At 34.2% G+C, this 14383-nt stretch overlaps 1 protein-coding gene across 1 annotated transcript in view; it reads left to right on the top strand.

The window, feature by feature from the left end:
* Nucleotides 1–14383, top strand: part of LOC145691553 (phospholipid-transporting ATPase ABCA3-like) — an 86599-nt gene that overhangs the window by 33121 nt on the left and 39095 nt on the right. The window contains exon 4 of the mRNA XM_081766961.1: nt 7788–8062. Coding sequence (XP_081623087.1) covers nt 7788–8062 — 275 coding nt within the window. The remainder of the gene's footprint in view (nt 1–7787; nt 8063–14383) is intronic.

Here is a 14383-nt window from a genome sequence, read left to right as displayed (position 1 = left end):
TACTACGTTCATTTACGTACAACATACAGTACAACACTCCACAAGAAGCATTTTATGAGTTCATTAACTGTGTTTTCAACAGTCTACTAAAATATATTTATTCCTCCTAAAGGAGTATTTTGCTATTCGAAGCTTTGATTTTATTTCACCTTTTCACTTTACATCATAACTAATTACTCAATCCAGATATTGAACACTACTCATTTATCCTCCTTACTTACCTCTGAATTTCTCTTCGAAATCTTCATTCCATTCATTGCGGTTTCAGGTTTCCTAACTTTCTTTCCATCCAGTATTTGTCACAACCCTTTATGAAGTTTCTAAGGTCTTTTTGGTATTCCTCTCAGATTCAGCCGTAGGGCATTATTGACTTCAAATTGTATTCACCTAATTGATGTACAATCTACCGAAATGCCGTGTTCATTAGCAAGGCTCTTTTCCACTATCTATTCCATAAATTTTTTTTAAAAAAAAATGGTAATTAATAGTATTAGTACTCCCTTTTATATTTATTTCCTTCCTTACTCTAATACTTACTTGTTTGCTTATATAAGAGTTTCTTTGAGTTTTCGATCTTTACGTTCCAAGGCATTCTTCTTTAGAGCTCCTAGCTATGAATCCTAATAAACACAGTCAAAATACATTTCCAGATTAATACATACAACATACACTTCTTTCACATTTCAAAAAAAAACATTCTGTGATCACCCTTAATAATAAAATTATGTCTCTTGTTCCCTTACCACTTCTAAACCTGTACTTCTCAATATTTTCGTTTCCTTTCCACACAGCCTTTGTTTTAGTATTCGTGGTAAATATTTCCTGCATACTACTTGATACTAATAGTTCAATACGTGACTATGAACTCGATTTCTTACCCATCAGTTTCAGATTGTCCTTCGGAAATATTATGCCACTCCTAAATCATACACTTTATTCCAGAGTCGAAACAATTAAATCTTGCCCTTCTCTCCCACATTGTTATGAATTACGTTAGTATGTTACTTACCCGGTTATATTTGACTCATCCCCGGGAAAAGAAGGATAAATCAAAAACGTAATTTTACAGGGGAGCCTTTTTTCATTTTTCAGAAGTATTACTGGTAAAATGAAGCTAAAATTAGTAATTATACTTACCTTTATGCATAATGTTTTATTTAATACTGAAAACAAATTATAATTATTATTTATTACAATTTTAAGTGACTTATCTGTGATTGACCAATGTTAAGTCCGACATATCTTCTGCTAATTCGTAAATTTGACTTATCTGTTATTCTGGTAAATGTGACTTAAAACTCTGTGATCATTATTTTTACCTTTTATTGATACAGAAAATGAAACAAAAATTACTATTTACTAATTTTTCTTGAAATGCACTTAAGGAGTTGATACAGTAATACGAATATGACATCAAACATGGTGACGTGAGTGATATGCAAATAAATATTCTTATATGGAAACAAATAGCAGTGCCAATCACAAAACTTTAAAATGATTATTGACTGCTAGTTCTCATCACTGAGTCCGCACCCACAAAGCACACGACGTCTCTAGGACGTTCCACTTTTATCCTAATTATTCTATATAGTTCCCAAAATTATCGGGACAACGAGTAGACATCTCATGGACATCCTGCATGGGACTTCCAAAAGGATTTCCACGTAGCATGTCCATGGGACGTCAGGGATGACACAGGAGATCCCACTGAAATCCCACGCCGGAAACACCTAGAACCACATTATCCGACGATTTATCACTGGACATCCATTTGGGGCCCTGCTTCATATCCAGTTTCTCGGTATATTAGCGGATTGCTGGATATCCCGCGAAGATCCTATGGATGTGCCGGGAGCAAATTCAGATGATCCCGGGATGTCCCGTTGACCATGGGGATGAGTCTTGGATATACCGTGGATATCCGTATGCTATGTGGGCATATTATTAGAAACCCAATATGAGTTGCTACAGTAATAATGATATAACATCAGGTATCATGGTGGCATGTGAAATATGCAAATAAATATGCATACATGAAAATAATGAGAGATCTGTACGAAATACCCATCACTAAACACAAGACTTCAAAACTGCAAGTCCTCATCACTTTGTCCATTATTGTTGAAACATTATATGAGTTATTACAGTAAAAAGGATGTGACATTAAATAACATAAATAATACTATACTAAATATTTATATCATGAAAACAATAAAAGAGTTGCTCCAGTAGCTAAACATTAGACATTAAAGTTCTTGACAAGGGATATGAGTGTGGATCACACTCTTTAACGTGTGAGTCGTTTGTAAATTTTGATAGAAATTTTGGAATATATGATCTGTAAATTGTAGCAGGGAGAGATCATTCTTCTTCTTTTCCAAAATTGGGTTGAGTCCCTCATAATACTTCTTAATTTCAAGACATAGGTTTTTACCTCAACATTGCCTGAAATTTAATTCATGGAATACATCATTTTGGTCATGTGATTCCCTGTATAGAATAGTGCCATAATTATTAGAGTAACGTACACACTTTGCGTGATAACATATAAAGTGTTTCCCTTCCTAGTTCTTCTTGCGGACTAGTGACTCCTTTAAAAATGTTGAAAAAATCAAGAAAACATTCATTTTTCATTTCAGTCACCGTAAATGCCTTCTTGACAGATGAAATCCATATAAAACCAGTCACTTTGGTGAAAAATTTGAATATCAGTTTTCTTCTGTTTCCTTTAAGCCACTGAATGGTCATAATCACATTCTATATATGAATGTCCAGATATAAATTTATAGTCTACGGTTTCCAAATGTTGGATGTTTTATAGTGCAGTGTATAATATTGTAACATAATATAATTCCTATTTTGACCACCACATATATCGCTGTAAACTGTTACATGCTTCACATCAGGAGGCAGGTTACATAAATGTTGTAAAAGCATGATGATATTTCATTTGCGCCTCTTGTATCTCTGCAAAACCTTCATGCCACATGTAGCAGGTATCTTCTTTCGTATTGCTATCGTGAATAGTTAAATTATAAATCCATAGCTGTCTTTTGTAAAACGAAACGTTTGTTTACAAATTTGTTGTACCTGCAGCAAGATGTCTCATAGACTGCAACTCAGTGTAGTTCGACTCCAGAAATTTTCAATGCTTTATATAAAACAGGAATAATTTTGTTGGCAACATTGTGTTACATTGTTGAAACCTGACACTTATAAAGATTTTCATTGGTAGAATATTGCCAAAATTTGCAAGCAAAGAAGCTCTAGATCGAAAATATTATTCACTACATAGTAATGAATGGTAAATTGAGTAAAGGACATAACCGATTTTTCACATAGAAAGCGGCATTTACTTACTGTGCAAACCAAGATAATTGTATTTAATTGATTTTTCCCAAGTAAATTTATACATTCAGACTTAGCTGGTTAATGACTTAACCGTTTTCGCACGTAATCTTTCGTGCAAGTTTCTTGGAATTTGTCTCAGAATATGCGGAATGGAAAGGTGAAAATTTTCATATCAAAATCTCATTTTCGAAAAAAGTTGACTTATCGTGTTTTTCCCGTGGATGAGTGACTTGAATTCTAAATTTAGGATATAGCTCAGGATAGCAAACTCATTTTGGAGAATACTTAAGTCATTCACGTGTATTTATTTATTCTGTTTGAACATCTAGATAGCAGTCCCTTCCCTACTATAAGAACGCAGTATATTCTTTCCAACTTTCTAATATTTCATTTCTCTTGGTGACTGTCTTCTAATCCTTTTCCTGTCGCAATTACTCCTTCCAGCACTAACCAGTTCACTTGTGAGTGTCATGGTGTGGTAAAATGTGCGACCTGACAGACTTCCAAATATGCATGATCGAGGGTGCCCTTCTGGTTGGAACTTCAGTGGCAAAAGTGACAAACATTGTGGGGGTTTGGAAAGGCAATGAATCCAATGTGAAGAGGGTATACATAAGTTTTGAAACAACGACGTCTGCGAAGCACGACAGTGGTCGAAACACAATCCCGTCAGATAGGGAAATGAGGGCATGGTAGCAGCTAAAGGAAAAGCACTACAATGACAATTAACCCCGAACTCAATTCCGGCCTACATAACCCGGTTTCATCGAAAACAATACGACAAGAACTTCATAAAATCAAAATTCATGGCCGGAGCGCTATCGCCAAAACAATGGTCACAGCAGTAAATGCGAAGAGGCGTATCCAGTGGTACAAGGACCACAAGGCGTTTAGCCATTGTCAGTGGAAACGCGTAATGTGGTCCCATTAATCGACCTTCACCTTGTTTCCAACAACCGGTCGTGTTTATGTATGGAGAACAACGCCTCAGAGACACGAGACACCTATGATACAGAGTGTCTGCTCCCAACTATAAAGCATGGGATTCGTTCTGTTACAGTATTGGCAGTGATATCGTAGTATTGTGCAGGTACCATCATAGATATGCATGGAATGATGAATACTAATACGTATGAGGCCATTTTGGGGGATCGGGTTCTACCTATGGATCAAATATTGTACCCTGATGGTGATAGCGTCTACCAAGATGATTTGGAACCTTGTCACGCTGCAAAAACGGTCAAACCATGGTTTGACAAGCACGACCAGGAACTAAAACACCTATTCTGAGTCCCACAATCACCAGATCTGAACATCATTAAGCCATTGTTGCCTGAGTTAGAAAGGTGTATTCGGATTCATTATCCTTTAGAAGCTTCTCTTAAGGAACTGGAGCATGTTTTGTAGGAACAAACATACAAAATTCCACACACCACAATTCATAAGCTGTATACGTCTATTCGACGTCTGTCCAAGCTGCTTTGTAAGCAAACGAAGGGCCCACACCATATTAGATATGATTTTGATGCCTTTCCAAACGTTTTAGTTTTTTCACCAAACAGTATATATATATATATATATATATATATATATATATATATATATATATATATATATATATATATATATATGTACATAATTCACTTGCATTGATTGAGCCAAGTGGTTTCTACTACTACTTACTTCTGTCTACAGAAATTGACAAGCCGATCACCCCTTCCATTTCTTTCTCCTAAACCATACTTGACTACGAGATTACCTTCCTGTTTTTCTCCACAACTGCATTGAACTATTTCTTTACAATTACCCTAGTAATCAATTTCTCCCTGTTAATGGGTTTTGTATTGTCTCATAACTTTCCAGTTCTACTTCTCCAGTTATATGCGAGATCCTCACTGAATATGTTTGAATTTTCACTTGGTCTTTTTTTTACCTTCAAATCTTAATATTATAACTGTGGCATCAACACATTCTGTTTTCAACCTGTGTGTTTTAAGCACTTATCAACTGTTGTTCATGCATCATTATAAATGCCCTTTTCACAATCTGTGCCAAACATTTCCTATATTTCGCCTTTCAACTGACGATTATCTTTCCATCTCAATTCTTTATTTCTTATTTACGATTTTCTTACTCACTCCTGTAACATGGTAAGTGCTTTCGATGTTTCTATTCTAAATATATTGCTTTTGCGTGTTTAACCTTCACTCCCTATGCTCCTCATATTGTAATTCTCTCGTTCAACAGTTCTATCCAAGGCACTTGCATCTCGGTTATCCGAATTTTAGGATATTTTATCTCCTAAACTTGCTCTTTAGTAAATGATTGAAATTCGAGGTAAAAAAATATATTTAAGACTATGTATTGAGTAAGTATATAAGCAAGACTTAGGAAATGGATTTTCAGATATTAAAATAGATATAAAAAATCATTTACATAATTTAATCAATATTCAAGTGTTAAGTAAAGCATTATATAACTATACGTGAAGGTATTAAAACTACTTCACCCACAGTTTTATTTAAATATTAAAAACTTTTACTTACAATGTGTACATGTATAAGTGTAACGATATGTTCTTCGACAAAATTTTATTTGTGTGCAATATAAGTGCCTAGCCTTAAGAAGTATTCTATGGCATTTATCAACCAAGCTCGTGATATATATTATGCTTCTGATGATAAGGTTGTCTTTCCAAACTAAAAACTCCTTACTTTTGCAAAGGGAAGTTCCAAAAAAACAAAAATATTTTGCAATACTTGGTCACTAATTGTAATTGTATCTTTTCAAAATGTGTCATGAGATTAATGCTTCAGAATCATGATTAACTAAAGATGTTGAAATCAGTAAATATACTTTGTTAAATTACCCATAGTTATATTAGTTGCTACTCTTATATGACCAAGTATATCATTAATTTTTTAAAATCAAATAGTAATAATTTGAAATCTTAAGAAATGTGATACATACTTACCCACAGCTTACGCAGTTTCAATGATACCTCGCTTTAGTAAAGACGTCTCATAGTTCTTTGGAAACATTTGAAGGCTGAAATCTTCTCCCACGTACTTGATACTATAATATGATTTGCTTCTTTTGTACTTTTTCTTACACTTTCGAAAATTAAATGTAATCTGACAATGAATCTCAGTTGTTAACTCCTGCAAGCACATATCGTATGTCCATGGCACTCCAATTTACACTTGTGCAAAGTTTTAATTTGTACGTATAGCTTCATAGTTACTCTCTTGTATTGTCCTTAATGGATTTACAACAAGTTACAAACTGTCGGTAGTAATACTTCTTATAAACGTATGTGAGTTTGAAGGTTAACTATAGAATAGCCGTACCAAATTAAATCGGAAAACACATTTCTCAATATCTATCATATCTATCTATTAATATCATACATATTAATAGATAGATATGATAGATATGATAGATAGATATATATATCTATTAATATATCATCATACATATCTATCAATTAACTATAATTTATTGTCAACTGATACAATGAACTCTTAGTGCATAGTTTGTTAATAGAACCCTGGATCCCTTTATTAATTACTATGTAGAAAAAGGCGAACACTTACTTTTGAAAGACAAACTTGTTTTAAATATAAATTACAGCTACAGGAGATAATCGAGCATAGATGCAATAAATACATATACTGTGGCAATGTGCCTTTATATAGCATGCTGAAAGCACTCTGGTATATGTTTTCTAATGCAATTAAAGATTGCTTTAGGCCTGTATATGGCTACACCAACACTGACATGCAAATTATAGTAAACGAACTCCCCAACTAATTGTCAATGGAAGGGAAGATATATGCAGATTTTTGATACATTTTAAGTAGATATTAGTTTTGCGACCTTACCTCTAAGAGCATCACTGACTTTTTGAAACGTTATCTAACATATAATTTAAATTTTTATGTAAATTCAGAATCATAACCATTCACAGTTGATTGGCTAAGTTTGATAACCATATTGTACGACAAAAAGCGAATAAACGTTTTCACAATGTATAAAATACGAACGCTGCTTTCCAACAAATTAGTAACACAATTAGTGATGTGTTGTCCTTCGCACTCCAACAACCGCAAGGAAACAACAGGGAGGCTTAGGTACCCGAATTTTACAGTAACTTGTAGAAAACTGCAAGCGAGCATTAGGAGTGACACGTATTCAATGTCAACCATGTACTATAGCGAGAAGAAAAAAGTTCTCGATTTCAGTGGGCCCTCACGTCCCTAACTAATGGTTAAACGTGATCAGTTATGAAAGTAATAAACATGAAAATTATCATGAGTATTATCAGTATTATCATGAAAATCAGAGAAATATTTTATTTAATTTGAGACGTAGTATGAGGCTGCTAAGATACATACATTTATATCTGATATTAATAAAATAATGCATCATTTCAGAAAAATCCACAGCTGAATTAGAAAAAGTTACCAGCGAATATATGGAAGCACCGGAAACGGACAATTTATTGGTTGACAAGGTGGCCAAGCGATATTTTAATTTCGTGGCTGTCCACGGTGTTTCCTTTGGAGTGAAACCTAGAGAGTGCTTTGGTCTTCTAGGAGCAAATGGAGCTGGCAAAACGACAACATTCAAAATGATTACGGGAGAAGTAATACCTACGAAAGGCAACGCTTATATCGACGGATATAATTTGGCTAATAACAAGCGAAAGGTAACGTAGTTATTGTACTTACCACATTTCATAATGTGTACGTTATGAATAAATATATCATGTAGCTTCCTTATATGAGTTCTAAGGTTTGTTTGATGACACAGGAAAGTGAAGCAATACTCAGATGATCAAATTATAGAAAAAAGGGCTAAGTTTAGAATTATAATTTTTCAGGAAACAGGTATAGGTGAGTTCCCATTTTTATTAACATTACAGCATTTATCACCCTTAGTTTAAGTTATAAATTTATGTAATCGCATAGCGTTGTGCAATATGATATACATAGATCTTTCTGTTTGTATATTTGTTTATTTAGATATAAAAGTACCGTAAACAATTTTAGGTTTTATTTTTCTAATTAAACCATCCAATCCCAATTTATTTGGTATACAGCTAGGTACTTTAGAAAAACATGGTTGTAAACAATATTCAATTTTTGTATATAAGTAGTTTAACCTATTCTAATTTTCTCAAAATACAAATTATTTTGTACTCCCATTTGTAACACTCCCCTGAGCGTCACGGCGTTTCAGACCGGAATTTTGAAGGTTTATTATCCGAGAAAAGAAAAAACTCAAAGGTCAATCCATGATAACTATACAAAACAGGCGTTCACGGAATATGATCCAGCTAGAAGATATTTTACGTTGAGATTCCATTTATAAAACAGTTCAACCATTATAATGTTTATTTGAGGCTGCAATATTCAAAATAAATATTAAATTCCAATGGTAACAATGTATTATTAACACTTTTCTAAATAAAATCCAGAATACAAGACAGATACTTGATGAAAATTTGAATATTAACGATCGAATTCAACATCAGACTTAATTACCCCCGTTTATATTGAAATTCCAAAGATTACTGAAAAATACAGAAAAATACTGCGATATATATATATATATATATATATATATATATATATATATATATATATATATATATATGTATATATTTCCTCCGAATGATATGACAAGCTCGATTATATTTTTATTTCTCGAAATTCGAGAATTGAATGCAATCATAGCTGGAAGATACGCAACACGGGAACTCAAGTCTTTTGCCGATGACTGCAATGCAAAAATTAATTTAAAAAATCAAGTTTTCATAATTTGGTTAAAATTGTTAAACTCAGTAATTTTGACTCCGAGCCATGAACAACAGACAGTTTAAACGCTATTAAACCTCAAAATATATTAAGTGTTATATCTCTAGTAAAAACCCTAAATACGTCGCTCTTCGTTGTAAGTGACAATTTTCAACAGAAAAGGCCTGGATGAAACTTTAACTTTACACCTGCAAATTACTTTAAGCAAGTCTTATATTAATTTCTAGTGGAATCTAACCGGAAATGAGCTAGTGGTTAACTGCACGACCAAAAGTGTCGGAGTTGAGACAAACGTAATTTAGTCCCAATGAAAAAATACAAAAACACACAAATATCAATTAATAGAATCTGCAAGAAGCGAATTTAAATCAGAGTTGGGCCTCAAAGCCAACTTTAATCAGTCAAAACAAGTGGTCAAACTGAACCGTGAAACAAAGTGACAGTCTTACAAGTTGACCCAAAGCTAATCAAATATTGTTAATAATGATTACAATAGGAAGCTAAAGAATTTTTAATATTGAAAATAAAAAGAAAGTAAGCTACTACAAGAAAATATAATTTTCCTATCTTTTCCACACCAAGCTGTCGGTCCACGTCTCAAACAAAACAAGAGCACAATTGTCTTACTAACAAAAGTTCGAGAGAAACCTCAAAATCACTTACGATTAGTAAACCGAACGTTCATATATATAAGAAACCAAACTCAAAGAGTTAAAAGCTATTAATATGATCCAATTAGCGACTTCTTTTTTTAAAGAAATTGTTGCACGCGGTTAAGATACTGGAATCCGAACTGGCTCACTTCCTCTTCTACTGACAATTCTCCGATCCCGGTGGCTTCCTCCGCTGAACTAGTTGTTCAACCAAGCAGGCACACACCACAAGGCGCAACCAGTGTTACAATGTAACACCTGGCTATTCAGATTTTTCAGATTACAAATTCAGACATTTTTGTATATTTTAATAACATTTCCAGCATCGGTGTAAAGGTTCCAATCTGTTTACTCAATGTAAAAGCATCCTTCCAAATAACAATTTATCATATTTAACATAAATATACATATAATTTCTAATAATTTCTTCTTTTTAACAAAACATTCTTTTCACTTCACTTTTGTTCCTTTCATATTCTTCATTTTCTCGGCACATGACAGCATCACATATACGATAATCTGTAGTAGCTCCAACGCTAGTACAATCTCCCCCAGTTGTAAAAAATATTACGAAGTAGAATTTTTTGATCCATATCTTCGTGTGCTTTCTCACCTCTAAGTAGTTCTCACAAAAATGAAAAGCAGTTAAAAAAAACAAGCATTAACCCTAGATGGGTATATTATTAAAATTTCACGCATTCACCTTGTATTTATGTATGGCACTGCGCACCCACATCGCGCAGCAGGCTATACCACCAAGAATGCCTCCACTGTAGAAATCTCTATATGTAGCCGAGAGAACTTGCCAGTCTTGCTTCAACTGCTGCCGTCGCTGGGTCTCTTCTGAAAGAGAGTGATTAAATTTTACGCATATCTACCCTTGCACGAATAAATTTATCTACGTATTTTTTCGCATGTATACCTTAACCCGAGAGAAACGGAATGGAACGTGTGCCTGACGAGAATGTGTTGGCGATATTATTTGGCGAAGATGTGTCTGAAGAAGAAGATAACGTTATTAATGACCTAAGCGACCACGATGTAGATGATCCAGATTACGAAGCACCTGATAGTCGAGCGGAGGAGGCTGACGAACTCAATGAAGTACAAGTAGAAGAATGGTTGTTAGAGACTCTCTTCAGTGTAGCAACAAACGGAATAAAGAGGAAAAGATCAGATACTAATCTAATTGGTATAGCAGACGAAGAGTACATACTAAAATTTCCGAATTCCCATTTTATAGGAAGAAATGCATATGTATGGAAAACGGAAACAACTCGAGTTGCTGGCAAGGTTGCTCAAAAGATCATAGTCCACATCTGAGCAGGCCCCACGCAGGATGCACAACAAGCTAAGTTATGTCTGACCTAATGACTGTTTTAAGTTATTTTTATCAACTGATGTTTTAGAGAATATTGAGCGCTGTACAAATCTTGAAGCCGAAAGTAGACGTCAGTCATACTCAAAGAAAGATGACCCTTCCATTGCCGATATGACTTTGGATGAACGGCTTGATTTACTGGGTTTGCTTATATTATCAGGAGTAACAAAAAGCAATCACCTGTCATGTGAACTGCTGTTCAATTCTTCATATTGCGGCTCACGATGTAAATCAACCATGTCTGAAAGAAGATCCAAATTTTTGATCAACACACTGCGAATTGATGATAAAAGTACCCGAAACGAGGGGAGAAAACTCACAAAATTCGCTCCTATATCAGAAATCTTCCAAATATTCATTGAAACCTTCAAGAAAATGTACGACCCAGTTCTTACCTTACCATTGACGAACAGCTCATTGGATTACATGGCCCGTGCCCCTTCAAAATGTATTTGCCATCTAAGCGAGACAAATACAACATAAAATAGTTGCAATACGTGACAATGCTACAAACTACCTGGTGAACGCCATTGCATATCTGGGCAAAGGAACGGTGCCTGCTAACGAACCTGCTGCTAATTATTTTGTAAAGAACTTTTTATCAGTAGTGAACGGAACTCATAGAAATATTACAATCGACGATTGGTTCACCACTATATCATTGGTAGAGTCTCTCCTTCTTGAGCATAAGCAGACTTTAGTAGTTACAATCAAGGAAAAACAGAATATAATTTCCCGTAAAGTTCAATGATGTGAAGTATTTGGGAAGAAAAGTGAATTCATCTGCTTTCCTCTGCGGTGAGAATGTCACTGCTGTTTCTTACAAGACAAAGCACAACAAACTCGTCAAGTTGATTTCAGCAATGCAGGACACTAGAACAAAAAACGCAATGTCAAAAAAGCCAGAAATTGTCATGCACTGTAACGCCACTATGTGGACACTATGGATCAAATGTGCAAAAGCATGTGTTGCAATAGAAAGACTCAAATGTGGCCAATGTGCGTATTTTATATGATCAACATTGCGTGCATTAACGGTTTTGTAATTTACGTACATAATTACTACAGAGAGAATAGAAATAAGAAACCACTAGGTCGCCAGAATTTCTTGTTGCGACAGCACGACGAGTTAATCGAGGAAAAGCAGCAAAGAATATTGGAAATCCCAACTCTCAGAACGTCATTGAGAACTACCATAAAGGAGTCCCTTGGTAGACCTGGAGGAAATTCCTCAACAGCAGGATCCGAAACTGAAGGCAACGTCTCCCTTGAGAAGAAGAATTATTGTCCTTTCCACAGTTATAAAAAGCAGATACATACGACGACAGGGTGCAAAATCCGCAAGACACCTATCTGTGGTGAACATCAGCTGAAAGTGTACTCTAAGTGCGCTATTTAACTGAAGATGTAAAGAAAGAAGATTGGACTGGAAACCCTTTTTCGAACAATTATCTAATTTCTGCTACTGTAAAATTGTGTATACGTTTTTTTCGTGCAAGAATAATATACTTGCAATTTTAGAGAAAGTATGATGTAAGTGTGGTATTAAAATGAAGATGTAAAAGAGACTGGAATGGAAGAACTTTTGTCACGATTGTCTAGTCACTCTGAAAACAAAACAACAAACGACAAATAGGTAAATTGTACGCATCTCTACCCTTTACGTGATATTTATGAAATCTACCCATCTAGGGCTATTAAATACATTTTATAGTTCACACATTTAAGTAAAATAGTTGAAATTTCATCATGATCACAATCAATGAAAATTAAAATTCTTAGAAACTTTACCCTATTTTCCAAATTACCAATGGATTTAATATTTTCCCAACAAGCTTTATTTTAAAATTAATATAATCAGAAAATATGTCTCAGATAAATTTTTAATTCATAAATTTACTAATTATAAAAGTTTAAGCAAATCTACTTTCACAAAATTTTCGATTATCACTATATTTTCAAAAGTATTGAATAGCAATTAAACTTTTTATATTTCTAAAAATAACAGAACATATTCGTACAAACTAGAGTAAAGAAGAATAGTTCAGGTGGGAGTTCTTTTACATTGAGTAGTAGGAAAATGTTTCTTAATATCTGACACATGCGAACGTCGAAAGGATTCCTGACTAGTGTTCTCATCAGATAACAAAACCGTATTGGGAGTGAGGAATCTTCTAACAAGCAAAGATCTGAACCATTGATACTTAGAAACTTCCTAATTATATCTTTAAGAGGTGATTTTACATGAGACTTAACAAGAACCATATCTTCAACCAAAATATCTACTTCCTGCTTCTAGCCAACATAATCCTTTTCTTCCTATCACAGGCTTGTTCCATGTTCTTGAGAGTTTCTTTCCAAAAGAAAGAGTTCTTAACATTATTAATATCGAAACTTCAAATCCTCCAGCGTAATTCAAGATGTGTTGATATCGGGAGTCCTAAAAATAACGCATCTGAAAAAGATTTAAACTCTGAATGCTCACAAATATTGAGTGTGAATTGCACCTCCGAAATAGATTTAGACCGGTCTCCTTGTGACTGAAAAATGTGATTTAAGGGAGTATTTCAACATTTTACAAACCTTTCATCAATGTTCGCCTCCGCATGATATGGACTGGTTTTAATATGCTTAATACCACGTGCGTACAAACATTGTTTAAACTGCTGGGACAGAAAGACAGATGCATTGTTAGTGGATAGTCTCTGGAAATCCTATAGGAAAAAATACATCCATCAATTTCTTGCAAATAGCTTCTGTATTCAATAATTTTATCTTTCTTAAAATAACACATCTAGACGCATTATTTTCGCCTATCAAAACGAATTTAAAGCCAGCCGAATTTGGGAGAGCTCCAATAATATCAATCATAAAATTTTCACTACACGACTGCATACTTTAAAGACTAAAGGTTCCAATTTTTCTATTATTATCTTCCTTCACGTTCTGGTATCTATCACAGGTCTTTACATATTCCTTTATGTCAGCAACTAAAGATTCCCATGTATAATACTTCATGATTCTTTTAGTGTCCGATAAGTCCCTCTGTGCAAACATGTCATACACGAATCATGGAAATATTCAATTACAAATTTCTGAAGCTGCTTACGAATATCTACCTTACAGGGACAATTCAATGCCCTACTCTTTCCATAAGGACATTCTTGTTCAATTTG

The sequence above is a fragment of the Thermobia domestica genome, chromosome 8 (genome assembly GCF_964235325.1).
Source record: "Thermobia domestica chromosome 8, izTheDome1.hap1.1, whole genome shotgun sequence".
Taxonomy (NCBI): domain Eukaryota; kingdom Metazoa; phylum Arthropoda; class Insecta; order Zygentoma; family Lepismatidae; genus Thermobia; species Thermobia domestica.
This window is presented reverse-complemented; position numbering and strand designations above follow the sequence as displayed.